Source organism: Jaculus jaculus, chromosome 17 (genome assembly GCF_020740685.1).
Source record: "Jaculus jaculus isolate mJacJac1 chromosome 17, mJacJac1.mat.Y.cur, whole genome shotgun sequence".
NCBI classification, from domain to species: domain Eukaryota; kingdom Metazoa; phylum Chordata; class Mammalia; order Rodentia; family Dipodidae; genus Jaculus; species Jaculus jaculus.
Window position 1 is genome coordinate 24,031,632 of NC_059118.1, and position 23,430 is coordinate 24,055,061.

Consider the following 23,430-nt stretch of genomic DNA (forward strand, 5'->3'; position numbering starts at 1 on the left):
GTTTATAATAGGAAAAATCTACAAATACCTTAGTGTCCATCAGCAGGAGCTTCTAAATCAGTTATGGGACGGTCAAACATGGTAATGTTATACAGCTGTTAAAAGAGTGTAATGACCCAGCACTCGGGAGGCAGAGGTAGGAGGATCACCATGAGTTCGAGGCCATCCTGAGACTACATAGTGAATTCCAGGTCAGCCTGAGCTAGAGTGAGACCCTACCTCAAAAAAACAACAAAAAAAAGAGTATAATGAGGGCTGGAGAGAAGGCTTAGCTTAGGTTAAGGGCTTGGCTGCGAAGCCTAAAGACTCAGGTTCAACTCTCCAGAACCCATGTAAACCAGATGCATATGGTGGGGTATGCATGTATGTATGTATCTCTTTCTCTCAAATAAATAAATAAAAATAAAATTATTTTTAAAAATAAATTTTTAAAAAAGAAAAATATAATCAGGGCTGGAGAGATAGCTCAGCGGTTAAAGGCACTTGCTTGCAAAGGCTAATGGCCTGTGGTTTGATTCTCCAGTACCCATAGAAAGCTTGAAGCACAAAGTGGCACATGTGTCTGCAGTCATTTGCAGTGGCAGGGGCCCTAACATACCCATTCTCTCTCTCTCTCAATCTCTCTCTCTCCCCTCAAACAAAGATTTAAAAAAAAAAAAGAAAGAAAGAAAGAAAGAATGTAGGGCTGGAGAGATGGCTTAGCGGTTAAGCGCTTGCCTTTGAAGCCTAAGGACCCTGGTTCAAGTCTCAATTCCCCAGGACCCACGTTAGCCAGATGCACAAGGAGGCACATGTGTCTGGAGTTCGTTTGCAGTGGCTGGAGACCCTGGCATGCCCATTCTCTCTCTCTCTCTCTCTCTATCTATCTATCTATCTGCTTCTTTGTCTCTCTGCCTGACACTTTCAAATAAATAAATAAAAATAAACAAAAAAAAATTTAAAAGAATGTAATCTGTCTCTAAATACTGACAGAATAACTTCCATGGTATATTAAGTAGCACACCAAAGCAAGAGACCATGATGACTTGTGTTATTAACAAATAAGTTGTGTACAGCATAATGTCCAATGATAGACCAAATATCCACTGCTGGTTCCATAAGATTATATCATCCGGGGACATCGTGGTCATCTTAGCTTATGCCAGCATACTCTATGATGTCCACACAACAACAAAATGGCTTCGTATTTCTCAGGTTGTCTCCTCATTATTTTGTCAATGAATGAGATATTCCTGAAAGAAGGTATAAGAAACTGGAAACGAAACTGTCACTAGAACATGGGAAGAAAAGGAGATGTTCTACCATACATAGTTGATCTCTCTGGAGTGTGTAACCATGTGTTGCGTAGGATTGAACCCAGGACCTTATCCATGCTAGGCAAATAATTTGTCAGTGAACTACAGCCTCGGGCAAGAGTTTAGTAAATCCTTTGGATGTTATTCTATGTGCAAGCATTGTAATTTATGTACACAAGTTGGTTAAAGGGCTTATGAGAAAAGGGGTGTTTTAAATTCTGACAGATGCATTTCCTCTGGTTCAAGGCAACCCAGAGATTAGGACTGGGGAGGAAGGATGGGTTGGGGCTCTTGACCCATCCTAGCTCTCACCCTGAGACCTGACTCTCCACAGCAAGAGACGGAGGTGGCCCGTGTGTCCCAGACCCAAGAGGAGAAGTTGGCTGCTGCCCTTGGTGTGGAGTTACACAACACGTCATGCCAAGTTCAAAGCCTCCAGGCTGAGACCGAATCCCTGAGGGCTCTGGTGAGTAGATCAAGAAAAGCCATAACATTTATTTTTTGTGTGTATTTATTAATCTTAATATCCACTGTAAATTCTGCTCTCACGGGTCATTTGCAAAGGGCTCTCATCTCACAGGTGCCAGTTTGGGTTTGGCAATGTCTTCTGACCCCCAGATTCTGAGTCATACCTAACAAGTGGAGTGGGCATGGGAGTGCCCTATGGAGCTATCTCATACCTGACCACTTCCAGGAATGTTGGCCGCCAACACTCACAGCTGTCTCTTCTCGTTACCCTGCTTCTCCAGAGAATTGCCTCAGCCAAACAGAACATTCTTGATCCAAGAAGCCAGGCCGTGACCCCAGCCCCCAGACAATGTCAGGCTGACAGATCTTTACAAACCCTGCCCACTGGCCACGAAGTGGGACCAATCACACAGAGCACGTGACATTCCAGAGCTCTCAGCAGGATTAGGCTCTAGCCAGGTTCCTGGGAGGTGGGAGGCGACATTCCTGCTCTGCCCCCTCCCCTGCCCTGTCTCTTTCCTCTCTCCTCTCCCAGAGACCAACCCCTCATCCTGTCTCAAGCTCTGTAAGCTCCTCAGACTCACAGTGGCTTCCAGGCAGGTCTCTTGTCCTTACTAATTCTTACTAATTAAAGCAATTATCGTCATCCCTCTGTAACCATGGATGCTTTATCCAGCAATCAGTCCTGGATTGAAAATATTCAGGAAAAATGGGGCTGGAGATTTGGCTTACCGGTTAAGCGCTTGCCTGTGAAGCCTAAGGACCCCGGTTCGAGGCTCGATTCCCCAGGACTCAGGTTAGCCAGATGCACAAGGGCGCAGGCGTCTGGAGTTCGTTTGCAGTGGCTAGAGGCCCTGGCACGCCCATTCTCTCTCTCTCTTTCTCTCTCTGTCACTCTCAAATAAATAAACAACAACAACAACAACAAAATTTTTTTAAAAGAAAATATTCAGGAAAAAAAAAATCGCATCTGTTCTGAACATGTGCACCTTTTATTTCTTATCATTGGTCCCCAGACAGAACAGTGTATCTGTTTATATTGCATTCATATTGTATTAAGTGTAAGTCATCTAGACAGAGATCTGAAGAAATTTATAAGAATACTGAGTAAGTTCTACGCGAACACGATGATGGACTTTGGGTGGATAGATCTGAGTATTCATAAGCATCCTGGACCAAATCCTCCCCAGATTCCTGAGGTGACCGCGCACGTGTAGCCGCTGCCCTCTGATCTCTGGGATGAAAGTGCGAGTATAATAGCGATGTCGAGCCCGGCTTTTCCTAGGCGCCTCTTCTGGGGGGTCATTTGTTTTATTCTAACCACAGAGCCTTGCCTGGGGCACATCAGAGTGTACGAGGGCCTTGATCCTGCGTATCCTTTAGCAGCCGAGACACTCTGCAGTCCAGTGAGGCCTATGGCAAGACCTAGGTTAGTGCAGGGGAAGTGAGGAAAAACATCTCAGGGGAAGCCACTGCGTCAGCAGGACTCAGTTCCTCTGTTGTTTTGTTTTGTTTTGTTTTTTCTCAATTTTTATTAACATTTTCCATGGTTATAAAAGGTATCCCATGGTAATGCCCTCCCTCCCCCCACTTTCCCCTTTGAAGCTCCACTCTCCATCATGTCCCCTCCCCATCTCAATCAGTCTCTCTTTTATTTTGATGTCATGATCTTTTCCTCCTCTTACGATGGTCTTGTGTAGGTAGTGTCAGGCACTGTGAGGTCATGGATATCCAGGCCATTTTGTGTCTGGAGGAGCACATTGTAAGGAGTCCTACCCTTCCTTTGGCTCTTACATTTTTTCCACCACCTCTTCTGCATTAGACCCTGAGCCTTGGAAAGTGTGATCAAGATGTTACTCAGTACTCCAGTCACTTCTTTCTAGCACTATGATACCTTTTTTTTTCTTTATTGTTGTTCTTGCTGTTTTTGTTTTTCAAGGTAGGATTTCACTCTAGCCTATGCTCACCTAAAATTCACTAGTAGTCTCTGGGTGGCCTCGAACTCACATCAATCTTCCTACCTCCGCCTCCCAAGTGCTGGGGTTAAAGGCATGTGCCACCACACCTGGCTTCAGTTCCTCTGCTTTAACATGTGTGTTAGTAGGCAACTCCCTGAACCGGATTCCTCCTTGGCCACATGGTGACTGCAGTCTTGACCCAGCCCACTTATGGATGTTTCGATGAGGACCAGTGAGAGAATGCATATGTGTGTGGTTTTTAAATATTTTATTTATTTATTTATTTGAGAGAGAAAGAGGGAGATGGTGGGGGGAGAGAATGGGCAGTCCAAAGCCTCTAGCCACTGTAAACAAACTCCAGACAGATGTGCCACCTTGTGCATCTGGCTTTACATGTACTGGTGAATTGAACCTGGGTCCTTTGGCTTTGCCAGCAAGCACCTTAACCACGAAGCCATCTCTTTAGTGCCCCCCCCTTTTTTTGCTACTGTCTGCATCACTCAGAATAACTTACTATGTTCCAACTATGTTCCAGGAACCAAGCTTTTTGATACTAAGACCAATTAGACATGGTCCCTGTCCCCAGGGAATCAATGTGGCTTCAGTGGAGGAACTGATGTCACCTTAGGAACCAGAGGTCTCTGCATGTGTTGTGGCAAATGGGAAGTTACTAGGTATATCTTGGGGTGAGTTTGGAGGAGAAGGACATATAGAGATGAGTTGAGGTGGGTCAGGATCTGGTAGGGTTCCACCCACTGTGAAGTCTATAGCTAATTGTATTCTCCTAGACACAGGAGTCCTGTGGAGCTGGGGACTGATGCTCAGACTGAGATCTAATTTGCCATGTGTACCCTCTGGGCTACTGCTTCTCACTTGTCATTTTAGGATCTGTTTTGATTATCCCATCTGCCTGTGTCTCAGTAGCTTAAGACAGAAGTGAATCACGTGGTCCCTGGGACTCTGATGGAGGCAGAGGTCAAGTCTTTCCTGCTCCATGTTACATCTGCTGGGCCTGGGACAGCCAAAAACATCTTCTTCAACTCATGTGGATGGTAGTTCAGTTGTACATCTCTGTTTCTTGTTGTCTGGGTACTTTCCATATAGTTGGCTTGGGTTCCCATGTACCATGATGGTCTTACCACAGTTGTTGGCCTTCTGATGCCCTTAAAGAACGAGCACAGAAGCTCCTGGACCCCTGGTCCCTTGGCTTGAGTGTCCCTGAACATCACTTATATCTCATTCTCTTGGTCAAAGCCATCACAAGACCAGCGAGATTCAACAAGAAGAGAAATAACCTTTTCTTCTTGGCAAGGTCACATTGGGAAGGAGCATGTGAGATGGTGATAATTGTTGCAGCTGCTTTTGGAAATGTGATCTGCCCTAAGATCAGAATAGAATTGACCTCAGAAAGTCACCAGAATGACTAATTAGATAATATGCGTCAAACCCTGGGCACTGGTGCCTTGTACAATGTGGGCAGTCAGTAAGTGGCATCCATGATTTATCATATAAAATTGTAACCACGAAGTCAGCAGCCCCCAGGTTGGCATTATCAGCCACCAGTCCTCCTCATTTAAACTTTGTGCCCCTAATGGTTGAGACAAATGGAAAAGGAACTCACAGGACAACCAGAAAACTTTTGGGTACTACTAGGGACAGGCTAACTATGTTCTCCATGGGTTCTGGTAGGTCACAGTTCTCACTGTCATTACAATCACCATCACAACCATATGTAACCCTCTGGGCTTTGCAGCCAAGGTGCAGAACACAGATAGAGATGGAAGAAGTAACAAACAAGCCCTTGGACAGTTCACCCAGCCATGCCTGTTTTAACTCTGCTCGGAACAACCTGTGCGCACCACACGCCCACTGCGCATGTAATCCTCGGGCAGTCACACGGGCCAGACCTCCAACCCCCATTGCCACTAAGGCACTGTTTGTATTGGAAGCCAGGCACAGGAGGCCTGCAGAACTCTGTTGTTTGGTCATCAAGTCAGGAAGGGAACTTGAGCCCAGGAGTGGCAGAGGGTCACTATCCTGCTCTCTGGAAGATTTTGCAACTCAAGAAAAATTCTTTCCAATATCCGGGGATTTAGGGAACAATGTGCATCTGTGTGGACTCCACGTGTTGCTGGAGCTAGCCATGTCACTAGGAGCGTCATTGGTGGCGCACGCCTCTAATCCTAACACTCAGGAGGCAGAGGCAGGAGGAGCGCTGTGAGTTCCAGGTCAGCGTGGGCTACAGTGAAATCCTGCCTTGAAAAAATTTATTCTCTCTCCATGTCACTAGGCAGCTACAATGGTGACCTGCTCACTGTTGCTCAGGTTCAACATCTCTGAAGAACCAGGTCTCTTCTGTTGCTGGAATGTTAGGGACTAAGTGAGGGAGCTACACAGGGACTCCGAAGGTGGGGTGGAAAATACACAGGAGCTCTGATAGGGATTCCCATGAATGCACCCCTTGGGCAGTATATCTTAAGTCATGAAGGACATACTTTGTGACACATTGGAAAACTCACCTAGAACATGAGGCGAAAACTGTAGACAGATAAACCAACCATGATTGTGTGAAGTGTTTTACCCAAAGCACAGATGGTACAGACCCAGTGTTAGCAAAATATCACACAGGACACGTAGTTAGAGGTCTATTTAAACACATAGCACACAAAGAGAGCGAGAGAGAGAACAAGCAATTTTATGAACAAAAATTTTAAAGCAGGGTTAAAACCCAAGGAGGTAAGAACAAATGAGTCTCAAAGTCCAGGTCACGTCTGCACCCTCACTGCTACTAGGGGAGTGCTCAGATTCCCCTAGCCCAGAGGCTGATCCAGATTTACTCTCCAGCCGTCACAGAGCGACTCCTAAAATACAACTGTGCTTGGGTTCTGGTTCAACATTCACAGATCCTATGCAACCAAGAAGACTCAGGTCATGTGGTGACATGTATTAATACTTAACAGCAGCCATGGTGATTCAAGATGGCACCATGAGTAAGACTCTTCTGTGTCCACACAGTGTTCAAAAGGGCCTAACAGACCTCCCCGGAGAAGCTAGAGAGACAGCTCAGTGGGTAAAGTGCTTTCTGTGTAAGCCTGACGACCTGAGTTTGGATCCCCAGAAGCCACATAAATGCTGGGCGTGGTGCCACTTGCCTGTCAGCCCAGTGCTGGGGAGGCAGAGACAGAATTCTTGGGGCGCATTGGCTAGCTAATCTAACTGAATCGGTGACTTCTGGGTTCACCAAAGACCTTATCTCAAAGAATAAGATGAACAGTGACTTGAGACCCTGAAGTTGATCTCTGGTCCCCACAAGCACATGCACACACATGCACATATATGTGCGCATATGCACATCTACATGTACCCAGACACATGCACCTGAATATACACAGGCACATACATCACACACACACAAAAATTTCCCGTGACACTCACCACACATCAAAATGCTGAGAAGTGGTTGTCGAGTGCTCAGTGCTAAATGTGACACCTATAAACTTCTAAGGCTTAGGAAACCTTGTGGACAGAATGCAAGAGTCGAGGATGGGAAGGGATGCTTCGCAACACTGTCTTCCGGACGCCACAGCAGCTGCCATTACCTACACAAAACGTGCACGATATTAGGGCTCATCCTCACTCCGTCGTGTGTGATGGAAGAAAGCAAAAAGAGAAAGACATCCAAATAGAAAAGACACTAGTTGGAAAGAAGAAATGCAGTACAAGGGAAATGGAGGAATGAGAACGAAAGAAGGAATGAGTTGGGTGTGGTGACATTACACCTTTAATCCCAGAACTCAGGAGTAGAAGAATGGCTGTGAGTTCGAGGCCAACCTGAGACTACACAGTAAATTCCAGGTCAGCCTGAGCTAGAGTGAGATCCTACCTCAAGAAACAGAAAGCAAACAAACAAACAGACAAAAAAGGAATGGAATGGAAATTCAAAATATATTGTGTATATGTATTAATATTGTCAACCAAGGTTTTTTTTAAAAAAAAGATTTTTTTTAAAAAATCTCTCTAAGGAGGACAGGTACAGAAATTTGTTTCATCAAGATTTGATTTAGGGGGCTGGAGATACAACTTAGCAGTTAAGGCACTTGCCTGCAAAGCCTAAGAACCCAGGTTCGATTTTCCCCAGTACACACATATGCCAGATGCACAAGTTGTTACATGTGTCTGGAGTTCATTTGCAGGGGCTAGAGGCCTTGGCATGTCCATTTGTCTCTATCTGCCTCTTTCTTTCTCTCTCTCCCTCTCTAAAATAAATAAATAAAATATTTTTACGCTATGTTCACAAACAAACAAAATCTACTTTCAAACAATTTAGCAGTAAAAAAAAAAAAAATCCAATAACAAAACCTAAGAAACAATGGCCAACAATATTCCTTAAATTTTAGAGTTAAGAACATCTTTTCCCCTTAAAATTATTTGTCATCATTGACATGCTCAAAATTTAAGGGGAGTGTTTCTGATGTTTCTTATGTCCCAAATCTTAGAAATGGGGGTGGGGGTGGAGAGGAGGGAAGCAGCAAAGGCTCCATGTTTCAGTAAAAAAAAAAAAAAAAAAAAAAAAAAAAACTCAATCTCCTTGATAATTCTATTTTACTTAACCCAGTTGGCATCATTCCCCAAGAGTGGGGTAAAGAAAGGAACTATTCCATACTGCATCTTAAATAATCTATTATCATGGACCTCGACATCCTGACAATACATAAAGGTCCACCCTGAACCTAAATGTGTTTGAGGAATCAGTGCTGAAATGTGGCTGCAACTTCACTTTTGTATCACTTGTATCATTTTATCTTATTAGCAAGCTACATTTCCAGGTTAACAGTTCTACAAAATATGGATATGAAAATTTATTTTTAATAAGACAATGTTGCAAATTATGGTCAACCAACATCTTTTCACCAATTACTTCAAGCATAAAAAATAAGAATCTTTACAAAAATATACAGAGACACCACAAATTGGTAACTGCCCATAACATTAAGCAAACTGGACTCTTAAGAGTGGCTTCTCAACAGCATATCATTTTAATTATAACCATTGCCTGGTACAGGGAAAACTAACAGGTGTTTCTTTTCTTTTTACGCATCATTGCAACATTGTATTCCTGATAATTTAAGTATACCAAACTATGAGTAAATGAATGATATATGCCTAGGTTTATACTATCAGTGGCCACTGGACTTAGGACTAGTCCAAGACCTTGATCTAGATTTTGACCTAGACCTAGACTGTGATCTTGACTGAGATTTGGATCTAGGTGGTTCTTTTTTCCTTGATTCCTTTTCCTATCTTGAGCCAGACTTATAATGTGTTTTGGAATCTGTTTTAGAGGTGCCTCTAGATTTGGTGTGAGATGCAGACCTAAAACGTGACTTAGTCTTCATTTCTTTCTTGGGCTGGGACTTGGACCGTGATCTTGAATTGGATTTAGATCTTGAAAAAGATCAATTTTGGTGTTTGAATCTGTCATTGTTGGAATGGCTTCTGCTACACCGTGGTCTTCCAGTCGGTCTACTGTTTCTAGGACTATAAGATCTCCTATAGTTGTAATCAAAAGAATGACTTCTTGATCTCCTCCTTTCATAACTTCGGCTTCTAGAACGTCTGTATCTGTCGTAATCATTATAGCGAGAACTGTACCCATTCCTTCCTTCCTTGGCTTTCATTTGATTTGGTGTCTTCCGATCTCCTTGTGTGAACTGTATTTCAATTTGATGTCCACAAATCCATTTTCTGTCCAAATTATGTAAAGCATCTACAGCATCACAAACATCCTCAAATTGAACATAAGCAAATCCTCTTGGACGTCGAGGGTAGAAATCAACTGGAACATACACATCAACTAGAGGACCATAACGACCAAATTCCCGCCATAAATCTTCAGACCTGGTTTCGTCCACCACGTTCCTGACGGACAGGGACGTGTTGGGAGGACGCTGGTAGCGGGACATGACGGTGGCGTGAGTCTCGGTCGAGAGCACTAACGGGATGAGCAAACCGTCCGCAACGACCTTTTTTAAAATTTGTATTTATTTATTTATTTGACAGAGAAAGAAGGAGAGAGAGAAAAAATGGGCATACCATGGCCTCCAGCCACTGCAAACAAACTCCAGATGTGTGTGCCCCCTTTTGGCATCTGGCTAACATGGGTCCTGGGGAATTGAATCTGGGTCCTTTGGCTTTTAGGAAAATGCCTTAACTGCTAAGCCATCCCTCTAGCCCTAAATCAAATCTTTAAAAAATAGATTGTTTCTGGGCTGGAGGGATTGCTTAGGCACCTGCCTACAAAGCCAAAGGACCCAGGTTCAATTCCCCAGGATCCATGTAAGCCAGATGTACAAGGTGACACATGCATCTAGAGTATCCATTGGCTAGAGGCCCTGGTGTGCCCATTTTCTCTCTATCTGCCTCTCTCCATCTCTCTCTCTCAAATAAATAAAATATTTTTTAAAAGATTCCAACCAGGAAAAATATTAAAATTTATGTTAAAAAGCCAGTAACTAAATTATAGATCTACCATAATTGAAACCATTAAAAAATGTTAAACACAGGCTGAAGAGATGGCTTAGCAGTTAAGGCACTTGCCTGCAAAGCCTAGGGACCCAGATTTGATTCCCCAGTACCCCTGAAAGCTAGTTGCACAAAGTAGTGTATGTGTCTGGAGTTCATTTGCAGTGGCTGGAGGCCCTAGTACGCTCATTCATTCTCTCTCTCTCTCTCTTCCTCTCAAAAGATTTTTTTTAAAGTTTTTATTGATCAATCTCAGTTTTTATGGCACAGCATATAGGGAGAGGAGAAGAAAAGGGTTTCCAGTCTAAGTAATGAGGAAATGGATAAGTGGAGCGATAATGTACACAGTAAATACATATACCAGTATTAAATGCATACACAAAACACCTGGTCTGCACAGGCCCTTTGCTGGCCACTAAAGGTACAGAGACTAACTTCCTTCTAAATCTCACCATCTGGTAGAAGATGTGTCCCTGTGATAAGTTCAAGGGCATGCACGGAAACATGCCCATAACCCAAAGTGGCAGAATTGGGAAATAAGGAATGTCAAAGAAGGCTGGACTTGAATTTGAGGATGAGTAAGAGTAAGTCAAGTGATGAGGCTGGGAGGGAGAGAAAAGCATGGTGCAGGGCTGGAGAGATGGCATAGCAGTTAAGGTGCTTGCCTGCAAAGCCAAAGGACCCCGGTTTGATTCTCCAGGACCCACGTAAGCCAGATACACAAGGTGGCACATGTGTCTGGAGTTCTTTTGCAGCAGCCAGAGGCCCTGGTGCACCCATTCTCTACCTGCCTCTCTCTTTCTCAAATAAATAAACAAAAATAAAATATGTTTGCCGGGCGTGGTGGCGCACCCCTTTAATCCCAGCACTCGGGAGGCAGAGGTAGGAGGATCACTGTGAGTTCGAGACCACCCTGAGAGTACAGAGTGAATTCCAGATCAGCCTGGGCTAGACTGAGACCCTACCTCGAAAGAAAAAATAAATAAATAAATAAATAAATTTTCTTTTTTAAAAAAGAAAAGGGTTGTGCAGGTATAGGAAACAGCAAGAACCTAACAAAATGGAAAGGCATGGAGCCAGGCACGTGTGCCATGCCAGGGGTCCTGAGGAGCCACTGATGAGGCTTAAGCAGTGGGGGTGTGGGGGGGATGCCAGCTCAGGCTTGGAGTCAGCTGTGGGACGGGGGATGTAGCAAGGGCAGGATCTAAAACCTAGGAGATCAGAGACCACTGAGCTGACTCCAGGTGATACGTATCCAATCCTGGGCCTCTGCAGACGCTAGTGGACCATAAGTGTAAACACTTCATAGGAGAGCCGGGTGTGGTGGCGCACGCCTTTAATCCCAGCACTCGGGAGGCAGAGGTAGGAGGATCGCCGAGAGTTCGAGGCCACCCTGAGACTACATAGTGAATTCCAGGTCAGCCTGAGCCAGAGTGAGACCCTACCTCAAAAATCTAAAAAAAAAAACTTCACGGGAGATAGAAGGTAAGACTCAGAACCCACAAGACGGAGCAATGATTATAAAGGAAGCAAGATCCAGAGCACAGCTTCCCCCGGAAGAGGAAGGACTCACAGGTCCAGAAGGAAGCCCGTGGCTCCATTTTGAGGTGGAGATGTTGGTGTGTATCTCCAGTAGGAAGCTCAGTAGCAGGTCCACAGCTGTGGGGGGGGGGGGGGGCTGTGCTGGATGCACTAGTGTGGGAGCCATGGCTGGGAGAAGACCGCTAACATCCTGAAGGAGCTGGAGATCCGCCAGCCAGGGAGACCTGTCCTTATCACTTGAGAGAGTGGCCGGGGCCCCTGGGGAACACAGAGAAGGAGCAGAGAAAGCGGGCCTGACAACGGAGCACTAGTCAAACCCCAAAGAAAATACTGAGAGCAGAGTGTGGTGGTGCACGCCTTGAAGCCCAGCACTGGGGAGGCTGAGGTAAGTTCAAGGCCAGCCTGGGGCTACAGAGTGAGTCCCAGGTCAGCCTGGGCTAGAGACTCTACCTTGAAAAAAAAAATGCTGAGAGGGTAAAGACCAAAAACATCCATTTCCACTACTTCTTTTTCATTCCCTCCATCCCATGACAAAGAGCCAAATAAACAGAGCCTCGCCTCCTGGGGAGGATGTCTTCTTTTCCCACAGATCGCGGGCACTGACCTTCTTCAGTCTCCTGGGAAAGACAGGTCAATGCCATGCTTCCTGCCTTGAGGACCTGCCCAACAGCCCTGGGTTTGAGCCAAGGTCGCTCTTTTGTAGAAACGAGGCTTGGAGAACACCTTGCACGATGCCAAGCACTGGCACGACATGGAACTGCAGAACCTGGGCGCTGTGGTGGGCAGGCTGGAGGCAGAGCTGGCGGAGATCCGCGCGGAGGCCGAGCAGCAGCAGCAGGAGCGGGCTCACCTCCTGGCTCGCAAGGGCCAGCTGCAGAAGGACGTGGCATCCTACCATGCCCTGCTGGACAGGGAGGAGAGCAGGTGTGTCTTGATTCCTCCTCACTGACACAGAGAAGGCAGATGGCACGGGTTTAACATTGCATTTTCCAAACAGTACAGAAACGATTAAGAGGAAAAGATGAGCTTGGGCTGAAGAGATGGCTGAGTGGTTAAGACATTTGCCTATAAAGCCAGAGGACCCAGGTTCAATTCCCCAGGACCCATGTAAGCCAGATACGCAAGGGGAGGGAGGGTGCATGCATCTGGAGTTTGTAGTGTCTGGAGGCCCTGGCATGCCCATTCTCTCTTTCTCTCTCTCTGTCTTTCTATCTCTCTCTATCTGCCTCTTCCTCCCTCTCAAGTAAATAAATAAAAATAAATCTAAAAAAAAGATGAATTCCCTGCCATGTCTTCTCACCCATTCACTTAGCCTTTATCTTTCTATCATGTACAGATAATATATACTAACATATACATATATATTTTATATGTATATATATGATATATGGATAGATATATGGTAGATGATAGATAAATCAATGATAGGTAGATAGATGGCATATAGGTATACATGTTAGATAGCTAATATAGATGATAGGTAGATGGGTAGATAGGTAGATGATAGTAGATAGATCAATGATAAATAGCTATAGATATTAGAGAAGTAATTGATAAATAGCTATAGATATAAGGTAAATAATATAGATAATAAGTAGACTACATAGACAGAAAGGCAGGATGTAAATTTTTAATACATTTTTATTGACTTATTTGTGAGAGAGTATGGGTGCATCAGAGTCTCTTGCCACTGTAAACAAATTCCAGATGTATGCACCACTTTGTGCATCTGCCTTTACGTGGTTATTGGGGAATTGAACCTGGACCAACAGGCTTTGCAGACAAGCATCTTTAACAGCTGAGTCATCTCTCCAGCCCAGGATGTAGATGTTAGATAGATAATACAGATGATAAATAGATTAGATAGATAGATAATAGAGAGAGGGAGATAAAGAGGTTATAGATGTAGATATGTACACATACCTGGGACATATATAATATCTATTAGGAATGCTTCTACTGTATATAATGGGACTTAATTAATGGAACTATAAAGCAGTGCTTCTGGAACAAATGTGCGCCCACATTCTTTTCTTTCTTTCAAATGTAAATTCTGCTTTGGTAGGTACAGGATAAGGCCCAAGATTCTTCATTTCTCCAGAGGTTCCTATATCACTGATGCACAGAACAGGCTTTGAATAGCAAGACCATAAAATAAACCCTGTCATTTCAGTCTCAGAAACAGGTGCCTTAGACAGCTCGACAATTTCACTAAGGACTTGAGCTCTTTTTGTCTTCCCAAGAAGCCACAATATGGCTTCATCTTGGTCTTGCCATGGCTGGCAGATGACAGCCACAGCTCCAGACACCTCATCTTCATTCCTGACCAGGACAGGGTAGAAAGAGGGAGCAGGAAGAAGGCTTTTTCTTGACTGACTCCTCCCTTTCCTCAGTGAAGGGAAAACATTTTGAGGAGGCCTCCAGTGGACTTTCTCTTATCTCACTGAACATAGCTGCCCACAAGGGTTGCTGGGAATACAACTCAGGCTATTTCAGACTCCATGAGTGAGGCAAGCAAGGTGTTGGCAAAGATAATGGAGCTGGCCAGCCAGGGTCTGCCGAAATCATACACATGAACATAGGAACAGATGCACAGGCTTTTCTTTTTTTTTCTATATCAATAGGCACATCCAAAAGCACAGCCCTAAGCCTTGGAGCTTATCTTCACTGGACATTCTTTCCAGAAATCCTTGCCTGTATTTTTCATCAGTTTTGTATTGTCATACCTTCCCCCGAGGTCCCTTCTAGGGCATGTTGAATAAGGAGTGGGATAGCAGCTCTGACAGACAACCTAGGGGGCATCTAATCCAATCACTCCTGACTCAGGCAAGAATGCAAAGGTCTAGGAGGAAAGACAATGATCAGTGGTCTCCTGAGGAGGTGAAGGCAGCTCTCGGAAGGGAGCCAGGTCTCCAGGCCCTCTCCAAGAGCATAACATGCTCTCCTTGAAAGGGAAGGTCAGAGAGCCACCCGGAAGTCTGCTGATTCCTCCTCCTTTCAAATGTCACCTCTCTCCTTTCCAATTATCTTTTTATCCAGTTGTTCTTAGTGGAGTCTAAAAGCCAGATGTTCCTAATGAAACGAATTCTTTCGGATGTCTATGCACATTGGAATAAACACGTGAAGTTGCCTTAAATAAAAATGGAGAACTGAGTGAGGATGAATGTGCTTGAAGAACATTGTCACTGCTTTGAGAGTGACCCTCAGCCCCGCGGAAGAAGGCCCTATATCACCCCAACTTGCCAACAGCAAACAAGTCCCAGAGAGCTATGATCACTTATCCAGAATCACATCACCGAACAGGGATTTAAAATCCATCACTGACAGTAGGGAGATGGCTCATGCCATTCCCCAGTACCCATCTTAAAAAAAAAAAGGAGGTGCTGGAGAGATGGCTTAGCAGTTAAGGCGCTTGCCTGCGAAGCCTAAGAATTCAGGTTCAGGACTGGAGAGATGGCTTAGCGGTTAAGTGCTTGCCTGTGAAGCCTAAGGACCCCGGTTCAAGGCTCGATTCCCTAGGACCCATGTTAGCCAGATGGACAAGGAGGCACAAGTGTCTGGAGTTCGTCTGCAGTGGCTGAAGGCCCTGGCGCACTCATTCTCTCTCTCTCTCTCTCTGCCTCTGTCTATCTATCTGTCGCTCTCAAATAAACGAATAAAAATAAACAAAAAATTGTTTAAAATTAAAAAAAAGAAGAAGCCAGGTTCAATTCCCTAGAACTCACATAAGCCAGATGCACAAGGTGTGCATGTATAACACACACACACACACATACACACACACACACAAATGAATGAATGAATTTAAGGTGTCCCCTGGCTTGCTTCCACAAGCATGGACACACGCACACACGCAGCCATACCAGACACACACAAGTCCTTTCTCACAAGTGAGATGTGTGTTTCCCATGATCCTATAAGATATCTTTATTGCTCCTCCTCCTCCTCCTCCATGGCTTCTGATTCATGTGCATTTCTTTTCAGCTAAAAGGGAAGAATTTCCTCTTTTCGCAAAGAAACTGCAGCCTTCTTCCCCAACCCACCAGTACCACTGCTTGAGGAACTTGGGTTCCTGCTGGATTCCCCAGTTGACTCAGCTGGAGCTGGAAAACTTCCTGGGAGTGGAGAGGGTCCTGCTGCTTCCATCTAAGTAGTCTATGGCTTGAACAATCCCCTTGTCCTTCTCCAATAAATGCTTGTACGCAACTTCTAGTCTGTTTGTGAGCATAACTCACCACTGTGGATGGATATCGCTTTACCTGCATGGTCTTGCCTGGGGGCGTGGGGGAGGCATTGATTTCGGTATTGGTTATATTTTGTTTGCATTTTGGGATTTGGATTTGTTTTGTGTTGTTGGTCCTGGGAATAGAACCAGAAGCCTCATGCATGCTAAGCACACACTCTGCCTTAATACTTATACCTTAATACTAGGTTTCTTCTAGAAGGGTCTTTGAGTGATAATCATCCAAGAGTCAACTCTTCTTAGCTAATAATATATAAAGCGCTGCTCAGATACAACCTGGGCTCATCAGAGCCCAGGGAGATGGCTTGGTCCCTAAAGCCCTTGCTGACCGAACTTGAACATCAGAATTCAGATTCCGAGCAGCCACGTGAAAGCCAGGCATAGTGGGGGGTGCCTGTAATCCCATTACTGGGGAGATCGGAATAGAAGGTCCCTGGGGCTGTGTGCTAACCAGTCTAGCTGAACAGGGAGCTCCATTTTAAGTGAGAAATACTGTTTCAAAAAACAAGATGGGGGCTGGAGAGATGGCTTAGCGGTTAAGCGCTTGCCTGTGAAGCCTAAGGACCCTGGTTCGAGGCTTGGTTCCCCAGGTCCCACGTTAGCCAGATGCACAAGGGGGCGCACGCGTCTGGAGTTCGTTTGCTGAGGCTGGAAGCCCTGGCGTGCCCATTCTCTCTCTCTCCCTCTATCTGTCTCTCTGTGTCTGTCGCTCTCAAATAAATAAATAAATTTTAAAAAAATTACTTTAAAAAAAAAAAAAAAAACAAGATGGGGCCGCTGGGCATGGTGGAGTGTCGCGACCACCTCGACCAGCAAGAATGACGCGACCCAAGAGCTCTTCTTTAAGCAGTTTATTCAGGAACCTTGAACAATCTTCTGACCCCGGGGAGAGCCGACCCACAAGCTAAGTAGTCCTGCGCTAGCCAACCCTAGTGAGCCGCGTGGCCCATGCAGATAGGTCCACGATTAAGGAAGCAAAATTAATTAAGCAGCCTCAGCCAAATAAGGACTTGTTTATCCCAGAGATTGCTCGCTATCAGGCTAGCAGAAGGCGGAAGCCCACACCATCTTTAGGGCGCGACACATCACAGCTCTCCACAGTGGAGCACAGCTTTAATCCCAGCACTCAGGAGGCAGAGATAGGAGAATGGCCATGAGTTCAGGGCCACCCTGAGGCTACATAGTGAAATCCAAGTCAGCCTGGGCTAGAGTGAAACCCTACCCCAAGATAATAATAAGAGGGGGGGGAGGGGTGGAGAGATTGCTCAATGGTTAAGGCGCTTGCCTGCAAAGCCCAGTGACCCGGGTTTGATTCCCTAGTGCCCAAGTAAAGCTAGATGCACAGTGGCTGGAGGCCCTGGTCTGCCCCTTCTCATTCTCTCGCTCTCTCTCCTTGAAAATAAATAAGTAAAAAAAAAAAAAAAATTAAAGAAGGTAAGTCGGGCATGGTGGCGCACACCTTTAATCCCAGCACTCGGGAGGCAGAGGTAGGAGGATCACAATGAGTTTGAGGCCACCCTGAGACTACATAGTCAATTCCAGATCGGCCTGGACCAGAGTGAGACCCTACCTTGAAAAGCCAAAAAATAAAAATAAAATAAATAAATAAATAAATGAAGAAGGGCCTGGGAAGATGGCAAAGCCTATCAGCCAGGGTTCATGCTTCAGTACCCATGTAAAGCCAGATGCACAAAGTGCAGCATACATCTGGAATTTGCTTTCCCCAGTGCATCCATTTGCTTTCTCTCAGATCTATCTATCTATCTATCTATATTTTTTTTAAAAAAAATAATATGGAGAGCAATTGAGGAAGACACTTTCTGGCCTTCACAAGTACATACATCTACATGAATGTACACAAATGCACACCACATATACCAAAAAAAAAAAAAAAGTCCTCATGAGAGGCATAAAAACAAAAACACAATTGTAGGCATCATGGAGCCTCTGGACCTCTTGAATGTATTCTCACGCGTATTTAGGTGTGTGCTCACGCTCACACACACACACTTCACTAGCTCTTGGCAGGGCGCTTGTCAATCAATTTAAAGGAAACTTTAGTTGCTTACTCCCCTTGCAACCTCAGAATTTTCTTCCAGGGTGTTTTCCTCATCCCTCTCAGGACTTAAGCCAGCCAAATATAGTTCATGCACCTGCCACTTGCCCAGGCGAGGCTCTCCTGCCTTCTGATTAAAATTGAAACCACCACCTGTGTCCTCCCGCAAGCTCTCAACAGCTCTGACACCACAAAAAGGTAAAAAAATAAAATAACTTCTTTTTCCGTAACTCTTCCCTCATATTTCTGTTAACTTATCTGCCAGACAGACCAAGAAACTCCAAGCTAAGGCTCTGCCCTCTATGTCCTTGCAAACTGCTCGTACAAGCAGGGCCCTGCCTGCTTCCAGACTGTATATTTGAAAATGTCCATATCTAACTTCCCAGATAGCAAAGGTGACCAGACAACAGAAACCGTTAAGAATGTTTAAAAGGGGGCTGGAGAGATGGTTCAGCAATTAAGGTGCTTGCCTGCAAAGCCTAACGACCCAAGTTCAATTCCCCAGTACCCATGTAAAGCCAGATGCACAAAGTGATGCATGCATCTGGAGTTTGTTTCCTGCAGCTGGAGATCCTGGTGCACCAGTTCTGTCTGTCTGTCTGTCTCTCTTCTCTCTCTGCTTGCAAATAAGTAAATAAAAATATTTTTAAGGGATGGATAGATGGCTTAGTGATTAAGATGCTTGCCTGCAAAGCTACAGGGCCCAGGTTTGGTTCCCCGGTACCCACATAAGCCAAATACACAAGATACCCATGCGTCTGCAGTTTGTTTGCAGTAGCTGAAGGCCCTGGTGCAAAATAAATGATGTAAGGTTGTGCATCTGGCTTACGTGGATCGTGGGGAGTTCAACCTGGGTCCTCTGGCTTTGGAGGAAAGCACCTTAACTGCTAAGCCATCTCTCCAGCCCCAATATAAGGTTTTTAAAAAGAATAAGGGACTGGGGAGATGTCTCAGCAGTTAACTTGCAAAGCCTGCTGACCTGGGTTCAGTTCCCCAACACCTGTATTTTTAAACCAGATACAAAAGTGCTAGATGCATCTGATGTTTGTTTACAGTGGTAAGGGACCCTGGTACACCCATACATGCACATGTTTACATGCAAATAAATAAAAATATTTTCAAAAAAAATCCCATAGACATTATATAACTGAAAAATGTGGGACAAAAAGGTGAGAGACCTCCTGGTAGGAAATAATTTTCACCTAGGTTTCTATATCCAGAAAATTAACGACCAAGTGTGGAATGTGAATAAATCATTTTCAGACACACAAAATCAAAAAAAAAATATTCAGGGCAGAGGAGATGGCTCAGCAGTTACATTTTCTCCTGATTGCAAGTAAATATTAAAAAAAAAAAAAAAAAAAAAAAACTGAGCCGAGTGTGGTGGCACCTACCTTTAGTCCCAGCACCTGGGAGGCAGAGGTAGGAGGATTGCCATGAGTTTGAGGCCAGCCTAAGACTCTATAGTGAATTCCAGGCCAGCCTGGGCTAGAGCCTACCTTGAAAAAAGAAAAACAAAAGAAAACAGAAGATAAGAAGGTGGAGGAGCTTCAGTGGGAGTGAGAGAGATCAAGAGAAGGTAATGGGAGATGAAAATGATCAAGATACATTACGTACATGTGTGACAGTCTCAAAAACGAATTTTAGAGAAGAATGCTTGAAAGAGAAGGCAAGAAATAGTCTCCTGATGGGAACCACTCCAGCCAGGCTTGTCTGCCGACCTGCAGGACCCAAGGAAATGTATTAACGAGTCACTAGGGCAGAACAACTACTTTCACTTTGCACAGCACCATTACATAATTCACTTTGCTGTTTGAGGCATAGAAATAGGCAAGACGCCGCCGATGCTCCTTTTCAGCCAGGCAGCCAATTTCTCTGTAGCTATACGCCATGGGACTGCCCATAATTGAGCCACCTGGGCACAGGGGCCATGCCACAAGACAAGTGCAGCCATCCAGCCATGTTGGATGCCCCAGATACTGAAGTTTCCTTTCTTTCTTCCTTGTTACTATTAATTATTGTCTCCCAGTCAAGACCTCAAACCCCAACCTCAACACAGCCAGAGGCCTAAAAGGTGGAAGGCCCTATGCACATTGCAGAACCTGGAAGCCGGCTCAGCTCCTGGAAGAGGGGAGAATGGATGTGCATGCTCTTGGGAGCTCCCCCCGAGCAGCACGCTGTGCAGGGCTGAACACTTGTCTCCCGTGCAGCGCGCTCTCGGAGAGCAGGTGCTATAAATCAGACAGCTAATCACCTTTTGGCAGGGAGAGCCCTGGCCGACTGGTGCTTCCAGTTCCCAGCACAGGCCCCTGCTGGTTCTAATGAGGCTTCATTAACAGGTATGAAAAGGGCCCCCCCGCTGGCCCCCTGATTCCGCCAGCGCCTGATTTAAGTCAGGCTTCCTCTCACAACATCCTGGTACAATTACCCATTGGCAGTGATTCCCTGACAGGTGGTAGGGAGGCTGCCGCTTCTGTTGGTATCAAGGGCAGAGCGTTGGGAAGGAAGGGCGGGCTTCCAAAGGCCACACAGGAGAGCTCTCTCCCCTCACTGGCGGGCCCCTCCTCCCTGGAGCACAGGGTGAACTTGTCCTGAGATGGCTACAACAGCCGTTGGTTTTGAGACCACCCCTTCCCCCACGTTCTTTGACGCTGATGTCCTTAAATCGTACTTCAACATCATCCTGTGACACTTCTCAGCATGTGCCACCGGTGCCCAGATGTTTTGCTGAAATTTGGGGATACCAATAAAAAGAAGACAGTTCCTGCCCTCAGGGGTTTACAATCTTAGTGGGGAGTCCAGATGTGCACATAGAAAGTGTCAGCAGCAGCGCACTGCTTTACAGTTCATGAGGACCTTTCCTATCATTCATTTCGTCATCAAAGCCAGGCAAATAGAGACCCTGGGGTCTGATTTCAATTGCCTATCAACAAGATGATGCAATGAGAACTACCCAGTGCCGTGCTGGTACCACTAAATGCCCTCAACCATCTCACTTGTTTTTGAAAAATAAATAAATCAAAGGACAGATGGTTTCTTTGGTGGGGGAGGTGGCAGCAAATGTCGTTATCTGTAGTTAGCAGATTTAGCAAACAGAAATGCGTGATGCTCAGCTTAGTTTGAACGTCACAAAGACAACCACTAATATCGTAAGTATGTCCTGTGTGGTGCCCGAGATGTTGTAATTGTTGTTTGAGGCAGGGACTCAGGTAGCCTATGCTGACCCCAAGCTTGCTGTATGACTGAGGATGACCTGGAACTCCTGCCTCCACCTGCCAAGTGCTGAGATTATGGACAGGCCCCACTATGCCCAGCTTGCATGAGATAATCATAATAAAAAAAAAATTATCTGACAGCCTTAATAATATCAACAGAAACACCCCATACTTCCTATCATCAGCCTTGTCATCTGGCCTCATGTGAAGGATGTCTAACTGGGGCCATCCCAACCCAGGAGCCAGGGAAGGGACGGCCCAGGCTGTGTCCCTTTCCTTCAACAATCATGTTCAAAGGGATTAACCTGCTGGTGGGGTGAAGCAATAATACAAGCTATTTTCTCAGCCAAAGGATCTGACTTAATTAGATCATATAGACTGGTTATTTTGAACAAAAGGGTTAGCCGGAACTGGAATGGGTCCCAGCATAGACAGAACGTGTGCAGAGTTGACAGCTAATGTAATTTTCCCTGTCATGCCCAAAAGGAAAATGCTCTATTTTTTTTTTTCCCTCCTCCTCCTCTTGTGAGTGGAAGGTAATTCACGCCACAGGGAGCCCGGCTTTCTGCATAATTCTGGATTTGACACAAAGGCCAATGTGCCATCTCCAGGAGAAAGGGCTGTGTATGCATAATGAAGGCCTAGCGCACTACTGAGTTTCTCTGGACAAGTCACCAGTACTTTCTTTTGGTGTCCTACTGCAGCTTAAGTTCTTCCTGGCATTCTGGACAGGAAAAAGAAGATGTGTGGCTGAGGTTTAGAGTTTGAAACTAAAAAGCCCACTTGGCAACTTTGATTAGATAACTAGACAAGTGATTGTAAATTCATGATAATTAAGAGTTTTCTGGGTGCTTGGAAAAGCAAACAAAGGGGCAGGAAATCAAAAGTTAGTTAGGTGTTAGTTTCAGCCCCTTGCCATTGATCTATTAGTGACACAAAGAAATCCAAATTATATATGTATATATATATCATATATCTACGTATGTATGGTAAGAAGTTGACCTGGGAAACTGGGCATGGTGACACCACCCTGAGACTACATAGTTAATTCCAGGTCAGCCTGGGCCAGAGTAAGACCCTTCCTCAAAAAGCAAAAAAAAAGAAAGGCGTGGGGCTGGAGGTATGGCTTTATGGTTAAGGCATTTGCCTACAAAGCCAAAGGACCCAGCTTCGATTCCCCAGGACCCACGTTAGCCAGATGCACAAGGGGGCGCACGCGTCTGGAGTTTGTTTGCGGTGGCTGGAGGCCCTGGCGTGCCCATTGTCTCTCTCTCTCTCTCTCACCTTCTTTCTCTGTCAAATAAATAAATACATAATGATAATAAAAATTTTTAATAAAAAAAATTTTTAAAGCAAAAATAAATAAATAAAAGAAGTTGACCTGAGCAAGTGACTTAATAGATTTACCAATTGTGCAGGGAAGTGAGTTTCAGCCCCTGTGCCCAGGGGCTTGCATATGCTAGGCAAGCCCTCTACCACTGAGCAACCCCCAGCTGGTAACTCCCTCCCGAGACTAAATCATCTTCCTCCATAGATACTCATACACCCCTCCATTCATGCCAACACACGTTAGATGCCAACAATGCAACTTGTGCAAGCAGATCTGCCTTTAAATAACCTAGCACTGCCCAATGGAAAGAGAATGCAAGCCAAAAATGTAATTGTAACCACTGAGCCAGCAATTTATTTATTTATTTGTGAGAGAGGGAGGGAGAAAGAACTAGAATGAGTGGGGGGGGGGGGGGGAGAAGGGAGAGAATGGGCACACCAGAGCCGGTTGCCACTGCAAGCAAATTCCAGATGCATGTGCCCCTTTGTGCTTCTGGCTTTATGTGGATTCTGAAGAAAGGAATCATGGATGCCAGGCTCTGCAAGCAGGTGCCTTTAACTGCTGGGCCAGCTCCCCGGACCCTCACATTTTTAAAAGGGGGAAACAAACAGGTAAAACTAACTTTAATAACATTTGAATGATCTTGATATATTCTAAATCCTATCATTTCATCATGTAGTCAATATTTACTTTTTTTTTTTCTAGTGTTTTGGAGGTAGAGTCTGCTCTCTAGTCCAGGCTGACCTGCAACTCACTTCTCAGGTTGGCCTCAAACTCACAGTAATCCTCCCTCTGCCTCCT

The 23,430-nt window shown here is 45.1% G+C and overlaps 1 protein-coding gene and 1 pseudogene across 1 annotated transcript in view; one reads left to right on the top strand and one right to left on the bottom strand.

The window, feature by feature from the left end:
- Window positions 1–15,831, top strand: part of Bfsp2 (beaded filament structural protein 2) — an 86,897-nt gene extending 71,066 nt beyond the window's left edge. The window contains exons 5-7 of the mRNA XM_012950071.2: window positions 1,630–1,761; window positions 12,489–12,709; window positions 15,770–15,831. Of these exons, the coding sequence (XP_012805525.2) occupies window positions 1,630–1,761; window positions 12,489–12,709; window positions 15,770–15,773 (357 nt within the window). The 3' untranslated portion in view covers window positions 15,774–15,831. The remainder of the gene's footprint in view (window positions 1–1,629; window positions 1,762–12,488; window positions 12,710–15,769) is intronic.
- Window positions 8,889–9,684, bottom strand: LOC101596544 (annotated as a pseudogene).
- Window positions 15,832–23,430: the final 7,599 nt, after the last annotated feature.